The sequence below is a fragment of the Schistocerca nitens genome, chromosome 3 (assembly GCF_023898315.1).
Source record: "Schistocerca nitens isolate TAMUIC-IGC-003100 chromosome 3, iqSchNite1.1, whole genome shotgun sequence".
NCBI lineage: Eukaryota > Metazoa > Arthropoda > Insecta > Orthoptera > Acrididae > Schistocerca > Schistocerca nitens.
The window spans coordinates 515213252-515234032 of NC_064616.1; the positions used below are offsets into that span (position 1 = coordinate 515213252).

The window sequence follows — 20781 nt, forward strand, 5'->3', positions numbered from 1 at the left end:
ATTGTTTACTTGTGGGTGACAGTAGGCTGGGTGGCCAGTGCTTAAAGGAGTTCAACCGTCATAGACATTGCCTTGTGCTTCACACCATGTGTTGCTGCTTAGTGCTTTGATGTTTCCAGTCCATGCCAGCCATGTGCTGAGTCATTCCCATGCCTGTCTCTGTGTGGATTTGAACTCCCTGTTTCCCATAGATTGACTCACATGGCAAGTTCATTTTCCTCTCATGGGGTTCTGACCCTGCTATTATCAAACCACTGTCAACCTGTGAGGCAGTGTTGTCATACCTGTGCAGATACTAAAACTAGAAACCAGTGTTGAGTGCTGGAATGATGATCTGCCATCCTACAGTCAACTCAGAGAAGGTGTGCACCTGTCTGTTTTTGACTGCACATACTCTGATACCATCCCAACACTACTGGCACTGTAACTGCTATGTTGCTTGCAGCACCAAATCAGTATATTTCTTTGAAAGTACAGGTGCTGAGCATGAGAGATTCTTTAGGAGCAGTTGGAATAATGGTGCCATGGCCAAGTGATCATGAGTACTGTCTGGCTATCTGACATCTTGGGTTTGATTCCCTCTGCTGCAATAACTCTTTTTTTCATTTTATTTTATTCCTCACAATATTAAATGATTACTTGGGAAATTTAAATATATTTAAACAGTTTAACTTGTATCTGTAAAATTAATATATTAATTTTGTTATGATTACTACCTTGGATGGTCAAAAGATGGTAAAAAATCAAGAGTACAAGGAAATTTTGTGTAAAAGTGTTTTCTGTGGATGATCTGCTAAAGAGACTCTTTTCTTGTAGATCTTTGAAGGAGACAGTAAGATTCAAAGTAAGGTGGATATATTCCAAAAGCATATCTAACAACAGGAGGGTGCAGAATGAGGCTCACAATCTTGGCTCAAACTAAGTGAGTAGAAGCCAAGTTCCTGGAATATTTTGCTTTAGTGGGTCACAGGAGAAAGTAAAATGCTATCTAAAGATTTGCACATAGAGTATGAGGGATTTTTGAGCAGCAGTTCACATATTGGCTTAGTAGCACAGTGGTCAAGTGGACCGACTAGCAATTCATTGGCTCAGGTTCAATTTTCACTTATACTACAATTTTTTTGTTTTGTTTTACTTTATGTAATGTTAAACAATTTATTGTAAAATTTAAATATATTTAAACAGTTCAGTTTATATTCATAAAATTCATATATTCAATTTTGTTCCTAGTACTATCGCTGTAAGTCATAAGGCTAAAGGCCACCACATTGTAGCCCATCAGTAAAATTTTGCATGAGCTGCCACTGTAACTACTATACTTCACTTTACACTTATTGTGCAGTAGTTATTGTTTCTATAGATGTTTATTTAGAATGACTATATACTACAGAGGGTAATTCCCCTCATGAACTGTTCTACTAGATATAGATGTATCCTGTGTTTGGCACAGTGTTCTCCTAAACTTGGGCCACACTTCATCTACTTGATCCTGCCCAGAGTTCAATATGTGAAGCTACTTACTGAGATATGAAGCTATTGATTATTTATCTAGTTTGATGAACTTGTAAATTTTTCAACTTAAGTTACCCTCTGCACTTAAGTAATATTTGTTGCTACAACTACCTCATTGTCACTGATTCCAGTTTCAATATGGCCATCTTAAAGAGGTAAGAACCCCACACACAGACACATAGTGGCCTCTGATGTGTAGTGTGTCACTGACCCATTTAGGAGAACCCAACAGTTCTCATCCCCATGGTGCAAGTCTAGAAATTTGGAGCCTTGCTGATCACAGAACAATGGAAGTCTGGTTCCAGCCTTCCTCTCAACTCAAAATCAGTGGGACCATTATAAGTTCTCAGAAGAATGCCTCATTGAAATACTTTGAGTGGGGCTGGTATTCTGAACCTTCTCTCCCAGGAATGATCCAAGTATGAGCTCAGATCAAAGATGACAGGTATTGTTCATTCCAGTACAATTGGTTGAACCTTATTCCTTCAGTAGCAGTTGGAGCAGTCTCTTCAACATGTTGAATGGTCTCCAGGCATACACACTGAGGGTGAAAGGTGATCCTACCTAACCCTTGTTGCCATTTCCATATAGAGTAGCAATATTCCCCATACTAATTGTTGGTGAACAGGGTAGGTGTAGTAGCCCCCAGTCACCCTAGTCACTGTCTCCCTTGCACAGCACCCCTAAACCTACCACTGACAAACCATTCACAGTCAAAAGATGAGTAGTGACAAGCCTTGTAATTCTTATAGAGGAGACAGTTTTCGTGCAAGAGGATAGTACTTGAGGTGCCTTTAATATCATTTGTACATGTCTCCTGGTGTCTGTACCAACACACCTATTTGCAGAAGATTCCAATCACTTGATAACAGTTAAGGTTATTTCCAGCTGTGTGCAAAAAACAGCTAACTCATCCAGCAAAAATGTGATGGCCTTCCATCACAGATTGCAAGTAAATCCATCAATACCACATGAACAGTTACATAGGCTTGAAACCATTCGTTAGTGACAAGTGATTACAAGTCAGTGCTGAACTGCCACCTGAAGTTGCACTCAAATGTTTAACAGTTCCATCGCACACCTATTCTACCGAGTACTGCCTCTTACTCAAGTGGCACCAGTGCAAGCACAAGAACCACATAAGCTTAGTGCTTAACATGGCAAGCTTGCTTAACTTCCTACTCATCAATGACATGTACAGCATATGCCAATCTCCCAAGCAGCACACTCACAGTGTGTCAGAGATGGTAACAAAGTTCTCAGTGAAAAATATGCAGTGGCAGAATTGCTGGTAGTTACTCAGCATCAACACCAGCAATGTCCACTTCCACCAAGGCGAGTGGCATCTCAGGCATTAGCAACACTGCCACAGTACTCAACAAGAGCTTTTGCACCCTTGATATGGCTCAGAGACAACTTCTTCCATTCAACAGAATGTGTTACGTACCACAATTGCCAGCCTTCCTGTGTGAAACAAACCTGAGTTGTGGTTCTAATTCTGCAGTCTAATATGAATGCCATGCATGGAAGTGGTGTCCTCCTCTTTGTTAGCAAGTAACAATGATAATGAGGATTTACAGAAGGGTGTCAATGCTAAACTAAGTGATAACATAGCATAAATTATGATGAAGACACAGTTATAGGTCTCTAAAGTATTGATACCACAGTTTAAGGCACTGCTGTTGGACCCACTGGATATGTCACACTTGGAGGTTTCATCACCTACAGTAGCACCAACTGTAGTCTTAATTAGAGATTTTACACTGCAATAGGGTACTCTAAGACAACCTTTGGGTTTGTATGCCCAAACACCACCACAAGGTCATGGTTACAAGTTGGGTCACAATGTCATAAAGCCTGCATTATAATAGAATTTGAATTAATATTTCAGTTAGAGGAAAATTTTCCTACAACACTGATGTTCCAGTTCAGAACCAGGCTCATCTCTTGGTACAAACAATCTGTTTACAACTTATATTGTTGCGAGTGATGCAGTGGCAGATACAGAAAAGCCTCAAGGAGGGGTGCTAAAGATATGTTGAGCTACCTTTACTTTTACCATCATAGAAAATAATCAAGTCACATGCAAGGTTTAAGAAAGTTTTATTAAAACTGATTATACACATATACAAGGCAATGCCATCTTATGGTATAAAAAAGTTACAATTGTGGTTCTCTTCCTTAAATGATGAATTCTATGTGCCTATTCTTCCTGGCAGATTGGTTAATTACATCATCAATAGGATAATCAATGTCAGGGTGCGTGTTCAACAGAGCTAAGCCATTAAGTCGATCCTCTTTCATTGTCAACTTCAGCCATGTCTTTCTAGCAATAGATGCACGTAAACATGCAAATATTTCTTACAGTGTGTGCAAAGTAGGATAGTCAGATCTAGGACAGACAGACAATGCTTGCATAACACAATCATGATCATTAAGGGCATTTATGCTCATTTGTTTGTATTGAAGAATCTCTCCCATTAGTCTCTTTTTAATCACAAAGAGTGATTCTTCTTCAAAGAATGGTAGTTCAGTTAAGCACTGATTCAATATATGTCCCAGATGATTACCATCCTGTTTCAGTAGTTGTGAGGGCAAAAGTATGTTGAATTTTAAATGATAAATATTTTCTTCAGCAAAACGTTCTCTCATGTCAGTCATAATATAGTCCAGTGCTGGAATAAAAACAGTTATTTTCCAATATGTCATAGCATTGTCATTATTATCACAGTTTTCCTTGTGTTTTTGCCTGCCTGTAAGATGATGTACACTCATCTCCGCATCTAACTATTCCATAACTGCCTTCACCTCTTCAACAATATGAGCACAGTGGCTATCAGTATTAGCTCTCATGCCATCATACACCTTGAGTGTCATATCTAATTTTGATTTTGCCATCACGACGTCCAAGCCAGGGTCTTGTAAGACTTTGCTAACTGGATATGTTATGCTCATGATGTCACTCAGTGTAAACAGAGTGATAATAAACTCACAATTAGAGAGAGCTCAAAGAAGAATATTGACTTTGGCAGCTGTTTTTCTATCCCTCCAGCACTGTATTTCTTTGCAAACAGTTCCGAGATCAGCTGCGAATTGAATAACAGCATCATGTTGCTCAGCCCATCTCATTTGACAATGTGACTGCAACGAGTGTTTTAGATGACTTTTCACTGTTGAGAACCACTTGATATATGCTGTAAAGAACAATACTACTTCTTCAATAGTACCAAGTAAGTTTCTTACACTTGTAACTTTGCAACCCTGTAAGAGACAGCGAGGTTGAGCTGATGACTGCAACTTGGGCATTGATAGCTTTCTTTTTTTTATTGTAGCCATAACTTCTTTCAGTTCTGTCATATTAACTGGGCAACTATGACAGCTTATACCCTCACAGTTCTCCAGTGACAGAGAAAGGCTTTCCATTCTCCTTAGAATCGTAGTACCTAATACTTCATTGTCAATGTTTCAACTACAGTCATTGTCTTTATGGATGTCAACAGAACCCAAAAATCTTTCAGGTAATTTGCCATCACCATCAACATATTGTGCAGCTAAACTCAGTTGGGCAATGTGCACTATGCCTGTAGTCTCATCCAAGATTATGATGTAATAACAAGAATCTTTGCTTTCCTCCAGTACTCTCGATAACATCGCTGTTTTGCAGCGTGAAATAAGTTCATTACAAGTTATTTTACTTATGTAAGTGGCGTTCGCTTTAGTGGTCTCAAGGTGATGTCTTAGTTGCAAGTCCCAGCATCAATTTTAAATCTTACAAGAGCTCTAAAGTTTCCCTAGTTACTCACTATACTTTCACGATCATTTTCATTTTCTAATAGTTTCCCATCATCTCTATGCCCCTGCAGAGGAATATTTAGCTTTCCACAAAATATGATTGGTTTTATTATAGATACAAGACAGCCTCTGTTTTCCCTAATGCTTTCCATTCTCTGTCTTGACAATTGATTTATGGCCTCAAGTTCATGGCTGTCTCATGTCACCAAAAATAATTTTGCATCTGTTGACACTTCACTGTGGTACATGAGCTGAGAGTGGGTCTCAAGGTCTCCATCCTTACCAGTAAGTTTAGAAAACTTTGTTAGTGACTCAGTCACAAGTTTCTTGACAATAATGGATTTCTTTCCTCCAACCATTTTATTATTCACAAAAATAGAACAGTTAATGCAAAGAAGTCCCTTTTTAACTAGTGAGGACACCAGCCATAGATACTGTTCAAAGTTATTATCGTGCACTTGCCTGTGTTCAACCCATCCCCTCTTGTTGTGCTCTTAAGTAGGAAAGATATAACCTTTTCCAAGTTTCCTTGGAGCTGTGAGATGCTTGTGTTTTATATGATCACTAATATTTCCTGATGCAAATATATCCAAAAAATTGCCAATATCCATGGGATTAAGGGAATCAGTTGATGAACTTTGTTGTGAAAGTTTAGAAGAACTGCTGGGCTCTGCCTATACATCTGGTAGTGATTTTGTGGCTAAACGGTAACCGGAATCTTCAGATGTTTCCACTTTTCTTTTTCTTATTACATAATGATCCATTTTGTTGTATTGTTATGACGTAGGTAAATTATATGCCAATTATTCTCAAATAAACACTTTATTCAAGCTGAAAAATACAACACTAGTACACTTAGCAGTAAAACACACAGGGGGACACTCCACATACTTCTAATATCACTAAGCACAACACTGACTGAAGTCCGTGGTAACAGCCAATAATCGCAGTGATTAACTTTTTATTACTTCCAAGTTATTGCGACAATTGTAACTTTCGAACTGACTACCTGGCAGCGATTCTGCTTTCCTTATATATGTCACTTGGTTGTTTCAAGGACATTCGCTGCCAGAATGTTCACTTCCAGACTTTTATGGAGTGTGAACAAACACCTACTGTGAAAGCGACAAGCCAATATGTATCTTACAATTTGTAATATAAGGGTGAGTTTCCAATGATGACATCATCTGGCAGTTCATTCCTTTGTAGCACATTCAATAGATGGCCTCTATAGTAACAATGCATTTTTAGGAATCTTCTCGAAAGTCACTGTTACTGGAGATATACACGTCAATAGTTCCCCATACCTAACCCATATTACAAGTAAGGTATGGGAAGCAATTGATACATTATTAGTAAAAAGATTGTTATGAGTCTTGTAATGATACTTTCACTGAGAAGTTACTACGAATTACTATTATTAATACTTCAAAAACAACTGATTACTCTCTCTCTTGACTAATCTTCACACTTGCACTTGCTACAACTAGGACGTTTTACTTATTCATTCTTCAGCCTTAATATTTCTGCTTCTGAATGTAAACTAGCTTCCTATTTGGTGAATAGTCTCTATTTATAATGCTGTGTATTGAAGGTTCTCTGCACAAGGAAACAGTAGAATTTTCTTGACTTTTCTCAAACAAATGCCAGACAGAATAACGTATCGAGATCACTGGAGTGGGCGCAACTTTTCTCATAGGTACATGTTAGCTATCTACGTGCCAGACAGAAACATATAAAATATGATGACATGAATGTGAAATCTATATAGGAAACTACAACTACTCAGTAACTCGATTCAGTCGAGTCGACTGATGAAAGAAACGAAAGAATAGCGTGCGGGCTGACTGGTGGTGGTGGCAATGCGAGAGGACCCAATGCGAGCAGACCCACAAGAGGGGGAGAGGGGGAGAGGGGGGGATGGACGGTGAGCCCACGCACCCCCCATCCCATATGTTTCCCCCACTGGACTGGTGGGACCTAGTTGAATTTTTGTCGCAGAGACATATATACGGTGTACATAAAGTCCAGCGCTAGTCGCAAACATGGCGAGTTCAAGTGGAGAGCGAGCTTTCTGTGTGTTGGATTTTGACAAAAGCAAGTGTGCTGCAGCTGTTCAGCTGATGTTCAGAACCAAGTAAAGTAAGAAGCCACCAACAAGGAAGGCCATTTACCACTGGCACAACAAATTCATTACAACGGGTTGTTTGTGCCCAGCAAAGAGAAGCGGATGTCCAAGTGTGAGTGCAGTGAATGTGGAGTGTATTTGATTACCATATTGACATCTTCTGGATCACTCATGGTTCGCATATTGAATGTCTATATATATGTCTGCTTGTGAGATGTCTGCTTGTGTCTGTATATGTGTGGATGGATATGTGTGTGTGTGCGAGTGTATACCCGTCCTTTTTTCCCCCTAAGGTAGGTCTTTCCGCTCCCGGGATTGGAATGACTCCTTACCTTCTCCCTTAAAACCCACATCCTTTCGTCTTTCCCTCTCCTTCCCTCTTTCCTGATGAGGCAACAGTTTGTTGCGAAAGCTTGAATTTTGTGTGTATGTTTGTGTTCGTTTGTGTGTCTGTCGACCTGCCAGCACTTTCATTTGGTAAGTCACATCATCTTTGTTTTTTTATATATATATATATATATATATATATATATATATATATATATATATATATATATATATATATATATATATATAAAAATTCAGAGTTTCTCTTCAAAATGCAATATGTATGACATCTGTACAATGTTGCGTTTTTGTGCAATGAATAATTGAAAGTGTCCCCAGACTTTACATACACCCTGTTCATTCAGCACAGAAAAATTTACGATCCATAGAAAAGAGTTAATTTTGCCAAAATAGTGTAGATGGTAAATGTACCAGTGGCATAATCTTGGTGCATGAAAACCCTTTTAAAGTGCTTTTAATTGTAGACTACAATATCTCAAAGAGCTGTGTTGAACCACATGGGAAGAAAAATGAGATCAGAAACAAAGAACGAGAGAGTAACTTTGAACCACAGGGGTGGGGGGTGGGGGGGGGAGTACACATACTTGAGTGTAATCACCGACAGTGAATCATAATCAAGTGTTTCTTAAGATGAATTACTGACTACTATGCACAAAAAAAGGGGGCCAGTGCCACCATGCAAGCCTAAAAAGAGTTATCATAAACCAGCAAAAACATGTCAAATAACCCTATTTGCAGATAGTCAAGGACAGGACATAGCAGCCGAATTTCAGTCTAGAAGCAATCACAAAATACAGTGAAACAAGGTGCAACATTTCAAGCAGTGATTTCCATTAACCCTGACATGCAAACAGCAACAACAAATAATGACTTTTTTGTGTTCTTAGCAGGAACAATTGATGTATCAAGAAATGGAATAAATGATCTAGTGATCTCACTCAAACAAAAGCTACATGACCTGAGAAGCTCAAACATTATCATGTTCACTGTTCCAGATTGAAATGACTTGCCAGTCTGGTTGTGTGTAAATAAAGAAATGCAAAGTGCAAATAAACAGATCCTAAATATATCCATGAGATTAAAAAATGTTACATTTGTGGACATAAGCTGTGTAGGGAGGAGATACAACACATCCCAGGGTTTACATGTCAACAGACTAGGGAAGGACTTAGTTATAATGTACCTACACATCCAAGAAGTAGTACAAAGCAAATTGAATGTGCAGAGGCCATCCCTCTCAAGGACAAAAATAATGAATTTGCACGAGAGTTAACCATGAAATACCAGGTTACTTAAACAATACATCAGCAGGACAAGAGCAATGTTTTATTAGGACAATAAAACTTACCACCAGTGCAACACCAGATGCAAGTATGTGTCTTTCATATGTGCCTCAAACAGATTTCAGTCCACATGAGAATAATTTATCACTTTTACTTTATAATGTACAGGGCTTAGTAAACAAAATAAATGCTTTTTAATCATTTATCACAGGACTATCTCCACATGTAGTAATAGTTACAAAACACCAGCAAACAGTGGGCAACATTCAATATTGCAAATTAGAAGGCTAAATTGTAGCTATGTTCTACTGTAGAACACATAATAAAGGTGGTGATGTTGCCATGTACTCAGAAAATGTAAATTCATAACAACCACAGAAAAAATGCTATGGCGAAACAATTTCCGTGTTGACAAAGACTTCGAAATTGGAATTCTTAAACTCACACTGTGCACTGTTCCTTTCCAAGTCATAGGTGTATATAGACCCCCTGTAGAAAGTTTGATGCTTTTCTGAAATCACTTACCAGAATTTTAAGTAAATTAATGTCAGGTTGTAGAAGTGTAAATCTTGTCATACTGGGAGATCTGAACATCAACACTTTACTTGATGGTCAGGAAAGCAAATGTTTTACAGATTGTATCCCATCTTATGGGGCTAAAGATCTTCTTGGACTATTACCCACCAGAATAGCTAACACACATAGTAGTTCAATTGGTCATGTTATCACAAATTATGACCAAATCACCTCAACAGCCATCATAAATGGTCACCTCTAGGTCAAACACTAGTGTTAAAATGTAATACCAAATTCAAACCAAGAAAAATGTATGAGCACAGCCCAATACTATCTGCTATACTAAGATGATGATGATGACATTTGGTTTGTGGGGTGCTCAGCTGCACAGTTATCAGTGCCCATACAAATTCCCAACCTTTTCGCAGCCCAATCTCACCACTTACATGAATGATGATGAAATGATGAGGACAATAGAAATACCCAGTTATCTCGAGGCAGGTGAAAATCCCTGACCCCGATGGAAATCGAACCTGGGACCCCGTGCTCGGGAAGTGAGAACGTGGCCGCAAGGCCACACGCTGCGGCCACTATACTAAGACACAGTGTAAGCTAGGAATCATGGGAATCAGTAAGTACTACCTTAGGGGTCAACAATAAATGAAGCATGTTCACAGAAATTATGACTGAGAACTTAAATAGAGCCATGCCATTTAAAAAAGTGGGTATCCAGAAAAATCAACATTTAAAGTCAAAATCTGTGCCATTAGATTTTAAAACAAAAGATCTGAAAGAAAAAATGGAAAACATGCATAGCTTACACAGACTGACTAACTCACAGTTACATACAGAACTGTACAAGCAGTACAAATATAAGTACCACAAAGAAGTTAGGAGATTAAAAGCAGAAAGAATCAGCCTGCAGATATGAGGTTCAGATAATGTTTCAAAGACTTGGTGGTCAGTTGTAAATAAAATCGGAAACACTGAAACAGAAACTAAAATTAATAATGTACAATTAAGTGTGAATAATAATGATTTTGCTGATCCCCTTCTAGTCAGCAATATTTTTAATAATTATTTCATAAATACTATTGAAAATGATGTCTCTATGAAACAGAATATACAAGACACATTGGAGTCCAGTAGCAAACAGAATGGCAGTACACTACCCATAGGAAGCGCATATGACATTCTCCAGCTTATTGATAGACTCAGAAACAAAAAATCAGCAAGATTAGATGAAATTTCTCCATATCTATTGAAGAAATGCAAACATGAACTAATGAAACCACTAGTTCATCTAATAAACTGTGTTCTAGAAAATGGTGAGTTCCGTCACAAGTTGAAACTGGCTGCAGTTAAACCAATACACATAAAGGGGGAAATAAATCATGTACAGAACTACAGAGCCATTGTCCTAATCTCACTTTCAGCAAACTGATAGAGAAAATAATATTTTAATAAATGCTGGCACATTACAACAGTGCTGACATACTATGTGATTTCCAGCATGGTATCAGGAGAGGTTGAAGTACCATCTCCGCAGCAGTACAATTTGTCCTCATGTACTTGAAAAAATAAATGAAGAGCCCCAAGCAGCAGGAGCATTCCTGGATCTCTCAAGGGCTTTTAATAGAGTACATCATGATGTGCTCATATCAAAAACTGCTAAGAGTTGTGTCACTGAAAAACTCATGCAGCTGCTAGAAACATATTTAAATGGTAGACAGCAGTGCACAGAGCTTACATACTCTAATGGAGAAAAACTGGAGAGGAGAAGGTCAAGTATAAGCAGTATGCATTTTGTTGTTCCTCAGGGCTTCCTATTAGTTCCAGGCCTATTCATCTGCTACCATATGTAAATGATTTCAAAAGTTCTCTTGACAATAAGCAATTGCTCACTATGTATGCAGACAATACATCTGGTGTTTGCTGTGCAAACAGTGAACCCAGCCTAATTGAAGAGATACATAACTTTATTGAAAAGGCAAGAGCTCACTTTGAAAGAGACAACCAAAAGCAAACACATAAAAAACTAATATTGTTCATTTTAAACCAAGTGGTCCAAACAGACAAAATACTGTGATTGATGACTTTCTACCAAAAACCTGTACAGACTGTAAATTATTGGGTTTATGCATAGATGATCGACATTCATGGAAGCAAGAAGCTGATTATGTCTGTAAAAGAATAACACCCAGTCTATATGTATTAAGAAGATTATCAACATATTTTAATTCTGAAACCCTAAGGACTGTATACTATGGATTAGTGTACTCTTTCTTGCCTTATGGAAAAGAAGATTATCATCATATCTTAATTCTGAAACCCTAAGGACTGTATACTATGGATTAGTGTACCCTTTCTTGCCTTATGGAAAAGAAGATTATCATCATATTTTAATTCTGAAACCCAAAGGACTGTATATTATGGATTAGTGTACCCTTTCTTGCCTTATGGAATAGTGCTGTGGGATAGGACATGTCAAACTAATATGAAAAGGGATTTAATACTGCAGAAGTGAGCCTTGTGCATCATAGCAAAAGTAAAACCAAGAGCTTCTTGAAAACCCCTATTCATTCGACACAATATTCTCATAGTTTATGCCATGAATATACTAGAAACTACAATGTTAGTGAAAGAAGACATAAAAAGAAACACGGATATTCTCAACTATGGAACAAAGTGTGGCTCAGAAAGCACTTTCATATGGTTAACAGAAGGTTAACTTAAACAGCGAAAAGCCCCTATGTCAAAGGAGCTCTTTTTAATAACTTGTTACCAAACAAGTTAATATATTGACAGGGTATACTTTTAAAAAGCAAGTCAAGCAGAGGCTTGTCCAAAAATGCCCTTATAACTTACATTTATCATGAATTATAATGTCATAAGAAATAATTTAAACTAAAAAAATTTTAATTGTAAAAACTTTATACTTGGTTGATAATGCTCAGGCATGCAAAATTACATGTTACGAGCAATAAATTAAAACTGAAACTGAAATGTGAGTGTATTAAATACACTGAGGTGACAGAGGTCACGGGTTACCTGCTAATATTGTGTCACAACTTCTTTTGCCTGGCACAGTGCAGCATCTCAATGTGGCATGGCCTCAACAAGTTGTTGTAAGTCCCTTCCAGAAATATTGAGCCATGCTGTCTTGACAGCCATCCATAGTTGTGAAAGTATTGCTGGTGCAGGATTTTGTACATGAACTAACCTGTTGATAATGTCCCATAAATGTCCCATGGGACTCATGTGGTCTAGTTGACCAAATCATTCACTTGAATTATCCAGAATGTTCTTTAAACCAGTTGTGACAATTGTGGCCCTGTGACATGGTGCACTATCACCCACAAAAATTCTATCATTGTCTGGGAACATGAAACCCATGAATGGCTTCAGATGGTCAATGCTCAGTTCAGCTGGATCAGAGGACACAGTTTCTTCCATGAAAACACAGCCCACACCATTATGGAACCATCAACAGCTTGCACGTGTTTTGTTGGCAACTTGGGTCCATGGCTTCATGGGGTCTGCACCACAGTTGAACCCTATCATCAGCTCTTACTAACTGAAATCAGGACTCATCTGACCAGGCCACAGTTTTCCAGTGATCTAGGGTCCAGCTGATATGGTCATGAGCCCAGGAGAGGTGCTGTAGATGATGTCATGCTGTTGGCAAAGCCACTCACGTCGGTCTGTTGTCATAGCCCGTTAATGCCAAATTTCACCACATTGTCTCAACAGATATGTGTATTGTATATCCCATACTGATTTCTCTGGTTATTTCACTCAGTGTTGCTTGTCTGTTAGCACTGAAAATTCTATGCAAACACCACTGCTCTCAGTCATTAACTGAATGACATTGGCCACTACATTGTATATCGTGAGAGGTATTGCCTGAAATTTGGCATTCTCTGCACACTCTTAACACTGTACATCTTGGAAAATTGAATTCAGTAATGATTTCCGTATGGAATGTCCCATGCATCTAGCTCCAACCACCATTCCCTGTTCAAAGTCTCTTAATTCCCGTCATGTGGGCATAATCACTTTGAACACTTTTTCACATGAATCACCTGAGTTCAAGTGACAGCTCTGCCATCTGCCAATGCACTGCCCTTTTATACCTTGCGTATGTGATACTACCACCACATCCATATGTGCATATCACTATTCCATGACATTTGGCCCCTCAGTGTAGAAGGACTTTGGTCATCATTATTTTTAGTGACTTTTTTTTACCAAGTTGTTGTTATCATCACTGTGAAGCCACTAACAGAAAAAATTGCAATCTGTCTTTCAATCATTTTAAAAACTCGTTAAAGGATTATATATTTAACTGATAATCATTATTAGCTGTTGTCATATTTTTAAGTCACTAACTAAATATTCATAGTTATTTTGTAATACACCTTGCTTACTTTAAAAGTTTACATCAACAGGTAAATTACCGATTGAAGTGTTGCAGTAATTACAACACTCGATCTACACTCAGTAGACATGGGCTTCAAATCTGTATGCAACCACCTGAATTTCAATATCTTGTGACTACCTCCATTGACTCAGATGAATGACAGGATAGTTTCTTCCTTCAATTGAGTTACCATCTCCAATTACCATGACATCAACATCACATGAAACTGTAACCTTTATACCTTCTAAGTGAATGCACATCAAATTAGGCATCAGCACATTTCAGTAATTTATAATACAAATGTCACTGACTTAATGTAGTATTAATTACTGCATGTTAAAATTTCTAGAGTACTGCATTACAATAAGAAATAGAACCTGTGCTATTGATTTCAAACTGCTCAATTCAGTGGGTTAAATATTATTTAAGCACAATAATGTGGTTTCAGTAAATTTGTGAACATTTTTATGTACTAACTGCAAATACAAAACCTATTCATTATGATGCCTATTCTAAAATAATATGGAAGTTTCATGTTCAAATAAAAATATATATTGAACACTGTCTGTAATGACTTTCTGTTTTAATTTACTCAAAACTTTCCAGCCTGTTTTACATTTCATTAGTGCAACAAGTAAATAAATATAATATTGGCTGTATAATTTTTAAACATAAAATATATTAAAAATCTCTAGTGCCACTGTTGATCAATAATGAATAACATTTCTGGTAGCTATTGAAGCTCAGTGATTTCTTCCATCTCAATCTTCAATTTCATTGTGCAAAATATGGAATCACAGACTTACTGCAGCAAGCTGGTTAGTTGAATCTTTGATTGCATTTAAAAATTTCTCATTAATCAGAACTAATGCTGTATTTTGTCATTGGCATTCTCAAAGAATGACATTACTATAGTATTACACTAGCCATATTTGGATTTTAAGCTCCAAAAATGCCCAGAAAAAAATTACATTAGTTGTTTTTGCAGGTATGTGTTGATTTACCACATCTCATTCTATGACCATTCTTGAAGTGGCAGTTAGGCTTTAAAAAGAATTCAAACCCACTAATGAAATTAACACTTTAGTGAAAAGTGAGGGACAGATTCACACAGACTCAAACAGTGTATGTACAGATGATCGAAAACTTTTACTTAGTAGACTTTAGTTTCTCAAATATCATTTTCTCCTACTAAAATTCCATCTAATACTGAATGTTAAGTCCTAATAAATACCTTAAAATCTTTCATTTCTGACCCATAATTGATTCTTCCCTGATTTTCTACAAGCAGCTGTAGTGTGCTACGAGGTCTGGCTAATAATGCTGCTGAGGTTATCCCTTGAGCACGACTGAGAATTGTGACAAACATCTGAAAATGACAATAAAAATTGAAACATAGGGTCAAAATTTTGTCATGAACATAAAATAATATAAATAACATCAAGCCATTTCTGAAACAGATGTAACTTTACATAAATTTTATATGAACTTAATGCAAGAAAATCTGAACTGAATATTTCAAACATCATTAGATGCATTCAATATACTTAAATGTAGATAAAACAGTGAAATGAATGTGTGACTTTTGAGTTTTCTATTTGAATTGTGTATTCATAAACAAACATAATCATGTGTGAGATTTAATCACAAAGGCAGTGAAATTCCTGGAAACTCTCATCCCAGAAACAAGAATCCTCTGTGAGCTTAAGAAACAGCTCAGATTAGATTAGATTTCAGAAACTCCAAATGAGGAGATTCTTTCTGATATGGATCACATCAAAGTATTGATACAGAATAAATATTTTATAAAAGAATTAAAATTCTTATATTTAATGTTTATTCCACACATCCTTAGAGAGGTTATCCTAGAGGATGTGGAACAAATCATAGACATCCAATTTTATATATCTTCATCATCAACAAGCATCATCAACCATTTGACATTCATTTCTGGATAATAGTCTCCTCTACATTTCTCTATCCATTACAGTCATCAGCCATCTGCATTCATGTTACCCCTACATATTTTATAATGCTTAAGACAGTGACTGTACATCTATAAAGAATTACTTTATGTCAAAAGATATTTAAATGATTTACTAATTTCCAGAATTCTGGAAGGCATGACATCGGCAACAATTCTAGGTAACAAAATTATGCAATAAATTGCAGAGAACCATCAAAGTTGCAGTATTAATCTTCTTTATTACTTGGTGACTAGTTTTGAGCCTAAGCTATCAGATCATATATGCAGTAACATATGTAACCATCTACATCAATGTTCACTGTAGTTAGACACATCTTTAGTATAAAGCAGTACAGGGCTGAACTTCAACTTTTGCGAGTGAAGGTCAACTCCATTCTGCTTTATACTAGAGGTGTGTTCAACTACAATGAACATTCATGTGGCTGTCATAATGTCTGTTATTGCATATCTTATTGGATGATATGATTATGAGCTTAGGCTTGAAATCAGTCATCAAGTAGTATAAGAAATTAATACTGGAACTTTGATGATTCTCTGCAATTTATTGCATAATTCAGTCAAGTTAAATAAGTTTGACACCAGAGAGAACATACAATGTCACATCACTAGAGGCAAAGTGCACTTTTATATACAAAGACAGAGATTGGAAAAGACCAGAAACATACACAAATTAATGTTTAAAATTTTTTTTAAAAGTTACAATAAATGCTCAGTCCTTTCCTTATAATACAGTAATTTGAAATGTAAGATCTATGATTAGTTATTAGAACACCAATTCAAAACATATTGATGATAGTAGTTTTTAAAAATATTGATAAACAAGTAGAATTTAAGTTTTCAATAGTTTTTCTGTAAAAATGACCTTGTAATCAACTATATATGTAAAGACTTAACCAGATACCCTGTAAGACAGCCAGCGTTTAATGAGGAATTGTGAACAGATTTATGATTATAATAAAAAATAATGTATAATTAAAATTTTATAATTAAAAAGGATGAGAGTTCAAATAGAAGCGAATACTGTTTCTCATAACTATTTTTCCATAATAAAATTTTTAAATAACTTCCTTCAATATTATTCTATAGTTCAAAAATGGTACAAGATTATTACCCTGTCAATGAGAACAATTGCTCTGTCTCTCACTCCTGGTACATCAAGCAGTGCAGGATCACTTAAATCATCTGGAATTATTGTTTCATATAATATGAAGCCACTGTTTTGCCCTAATTGCTCAAATGTCTTAGGATACAATGATGATTTGTACTTTTTTCCAAGTGTTTCCCGTAACAGATCACTCAATAAGGCAGCAACTGGATACAGAGTCACAGTACCATAATCCCCCTTTTCTGAAGGAACTGGTAATGGAATATCTGGCAGAGGTAAATACTGAAATGCAAAAAATATATATATTTTTTAAATTGCAGCAGTGTAAAACCACCAGACAAATGCAACTTTGAATTATGTATAAACATATAATTATTCTTCTTCTCATAACTGTTTAATTATAAAATTAATGGAATAATGTGGTTGTTGTTTACTTAAAGCGTGCAATTCACTGTTGACATGACCAGTGAAATGCTCAGTTGCCAAAACACACATTCTTTACTTTCAGGTAATTCATTTTTTTGAAAAAAAAAATCCCTGTTTTTTAATGAAAAGACAGATTTGAGTGATACAAGCCAAAATGTTAACATGAAAAACAACGTTTAACCTTATACAGTAGAGAACTGTATTATACATACAGAAATATCAGTACAATAGTTAGGCATATGAAACTTCAACACTTCCTAAATAGTTCAATTATCCCCTTACCGATTATATAAAAATTCCTGTGATTGTCTTCAGATTGTCTTCATCTGTGGCAAATCAGTAACCTTCAAACTTTTTCCTGAATTTACCCAATTACAGTAGCAATTATGCTGAATGAATTCAATGACCTGTGCAGCAGTGTCTAGCATTGTAGTCCAATAGATTCATAGAGGTTATCATACATCTTTGTACCTGAAACTTCCTGGCAGATTAAAACTTTGTGCCGGACCGAGACTCAAACTCAGGATCTTTGCCTTCCTTTTCCTTTCTTTCAGGAGTGCTAGTTCTGCAAGGTTAGCAGGAGAGCTTCTGTAAAGTTCAGAAGGTAGGAGACGAGGTACTGGCAGAAGTAAAGCTGTGAGGACGGGGCGTGAGTCGTGCTTGGGTAGCTCAGTTGGTAGAGCATTTGCACGCAAATGGCAAAGGTCCCAAGTTTGAGTCTCGGTCCAGCACACAGTTTTAATCTGCCAGGAAGTTTCATATCAGCGTACACACTGCTGCAGAGTGAAAATCTCATTCTATCTTTGTACCTAATATAGCCTTCCTGGAAATTATTATACTTCAAACTGAAGATGTGCAGCAACAAACCTTTTGAAGTAACACATCTTCAGTAGTCATACTGTGCTAGTTGAGAAATAATTAAAACACACGCACAGAGAGAAAGAGAGAGGGGTAGAGGGGTGAGGGGGGGGGGGGGGGGGAGAGGGAGAGAGAGAGAGAGAGAGAACGAGAGAAGGGGGGAGAGGGGAGAAATAGAGAGATAGAGAGAATGTTGTTTATTTACTTATCCAAATTATCCACTGCTCACTCCTTTGTCTTTATTCCTAACATTGTTCATATTTCACTTAGGAGCTTTCATTGTAATACAAACTGAATCCACATGCTGATATTGAGTAAGAGTCTAAAGAGACCAAACAGCTAAGGCCATCAGTCTCCTATTCACCACCCAGGACAAAAGCAATGTATCCAATCTGTCTGCATGTGTAAGTGCTAGTATAAAATGCATTCTAAATGTTTGTGTAGCCTGTGTATGAGGTGGAACATGGAAATCAGTTTGGTATACACCTAGTGGGATTTGGGAAATTGCCTAAAAACCACTTTAGAGGCTGGTCAGTGTACCAAACCATCATCGTTTATCTGCTGTCAGATTCAATCCATGGCTAGCATACTTCCCCATCCTGGAAGCAGTCACATTAATACACACAACTTCTCAGGCAGATAAGGAATCCATATAAGAAGACATTAATTTTAAGACAAAAAACTATTTAATACTGGAGCTCAAGTTTCCATTTTCAGAAAATTGTGTTCATGTGCTGTACCCTTATTTTTTAAGATCTGAGCTTTCCTGCATATGAACTTCTCTCTAGAGCAGAACTTTCCAAATTGGGTGTCACAACACCCTGGGGTGTCAAGTAACAGCATCGAAGGTATTGTGAGAGTAGCAAATTCAGAATGTAAAGCAAATGAAAAACTTGTATTAAAATAATAAAAAACACCCTTCTCTTCATTCAGTATAACCGCAGATCAAGTATTAAATGAGTGATCAGCATGTGTAATTCCACTGGTCTGTGCATTTAACTTCAATTATCGCACTACATGTCTCTCTTCAGCTGCTGTAAATCGGTACTCTCTATCAGTCCGTGTCCCAACAAGGTCTTCGAGCAGTGAAAATGAGAGATGGTACAAATTTCCTTCAGTCCATTTCTATCTTTCATTCATTGTACGTGTCACTATTTTACTTCTTTCACAGTGATACAATTTACAGAAGCCATCATAAATGGATAAATTTGTCAGAAGGAGATCTTTGGCAGTTTATTAAATGTCAGATGCAGTGCAACAGTCAAGCAATGTGTCTGAAACTGCAGTAGATACAGAATGACACCAAGAAGTGTGTCTCACATCTCTGTTTGTTCTGTGCCATCATGCAGTAGCAAGAACACAAAAGTGAGGCTTTAGAATAAAAAATATCTTGAAGTGGGGTTCACACGGTGTGGAGATGAGTGACGTCATCATTACCAGTGGTTCCATCCCTGTCTCCTCTGCACTGGGACCTGCCTGCTGATGATGATGGTACAGAAATGACAATGGCACCTTCCTCTGTGGTGCTGCCATGGGACGGCACACAAGTCCACCACTCTTGGGTGTGCCCGCTTCCCTGTGTGTCCCAGCCCTAGTCTCCAGTGCCTGCCCAGCACATCAACCGGCCCCAACCGTCGGAACTGGCTGCTACTGCTCCCGATCTGATGGATATGTCTCTTGTTGGGCCTCTAGTATCTTCTCTGTTGCCTGGATGCCCACTTTGCATGAGGGAGAGATGTGGTGTATCCTGCAACTAGTGCATATCAGTGCGAGTGCGCCAAGTATGGTGTTGCCATGAGTGAATGTTTGAATTGGCCGCCAACTGTATCAGCGCAGGCCAGCCACTGGAGGCTACCTGTGGGAGTCATGCATGTAGTGCAGTCTCTGCTGCACCATCTGCCAGCGACTCATGCATATATATGTGCAGAGGAGCACTAACTGAGTCTCTCTTATGTGCTACCAGTCCACCATTCGCATCAGTGTACTGTGTCTCAGTACATGGAGATCCATGAGAGAATATTTTCTGTTATTGTTCAGAGGTTCATGAATAAAGCCATATTTGTGTTACTTGATTGTTTTTGTCTATTATTTGGTTACTACAGCACATAAGTGTAAGAGTCCAGTGGTCCTTGAAGATGTTCAGTTATCAATCTTACACAACATTCTTACTGTACATTTCTACAGAATAAATACTTTTTGCCTTAGCTGCAATACCTAAGAACATCATGTGACAAAATTGTATTGAATGGAAGTATGTAAAGTATGCTAGAAATCCTGTCTAGAGTCAACACAAAGAAAGAGATTTCTAAGTGCAGATCAGGCAGAACTGAGCTGTTTGCCCCGTGGTGCTACCATTGTTTATTATCCATTTGGTTGTCTAAGACCTTCACATATGAAGACTTA

At 37.4% G+C, this 20781-nt stretch overlaps 1 protein-coding gene across 1 annotated transcript in view; it reads right to left on the minus strand.

Moving 5' to 3' along the window:
• LOC126248435 (beta-galactosidase-like) overlaps positions 1-20781 on the minus strand; it is a 287520-nt gene that overhangs the window by 46591 nt on the left and 220148 nt on the right. The window contains exons 9-10 of the mRNA XM_049949413.1: positions 17101-17376; positions 15237-15371 (exon numbers count right to left, since the gene is read on the minus strand). Coding sequence (XP_049805370.1) covers positions 15237-15371; positions 17101-17376 — 411 coding nt within the window. The remainder of the gene's footprint in view (positions 1-15236; positions 15372-17100; positions 17377-20781) is intronic.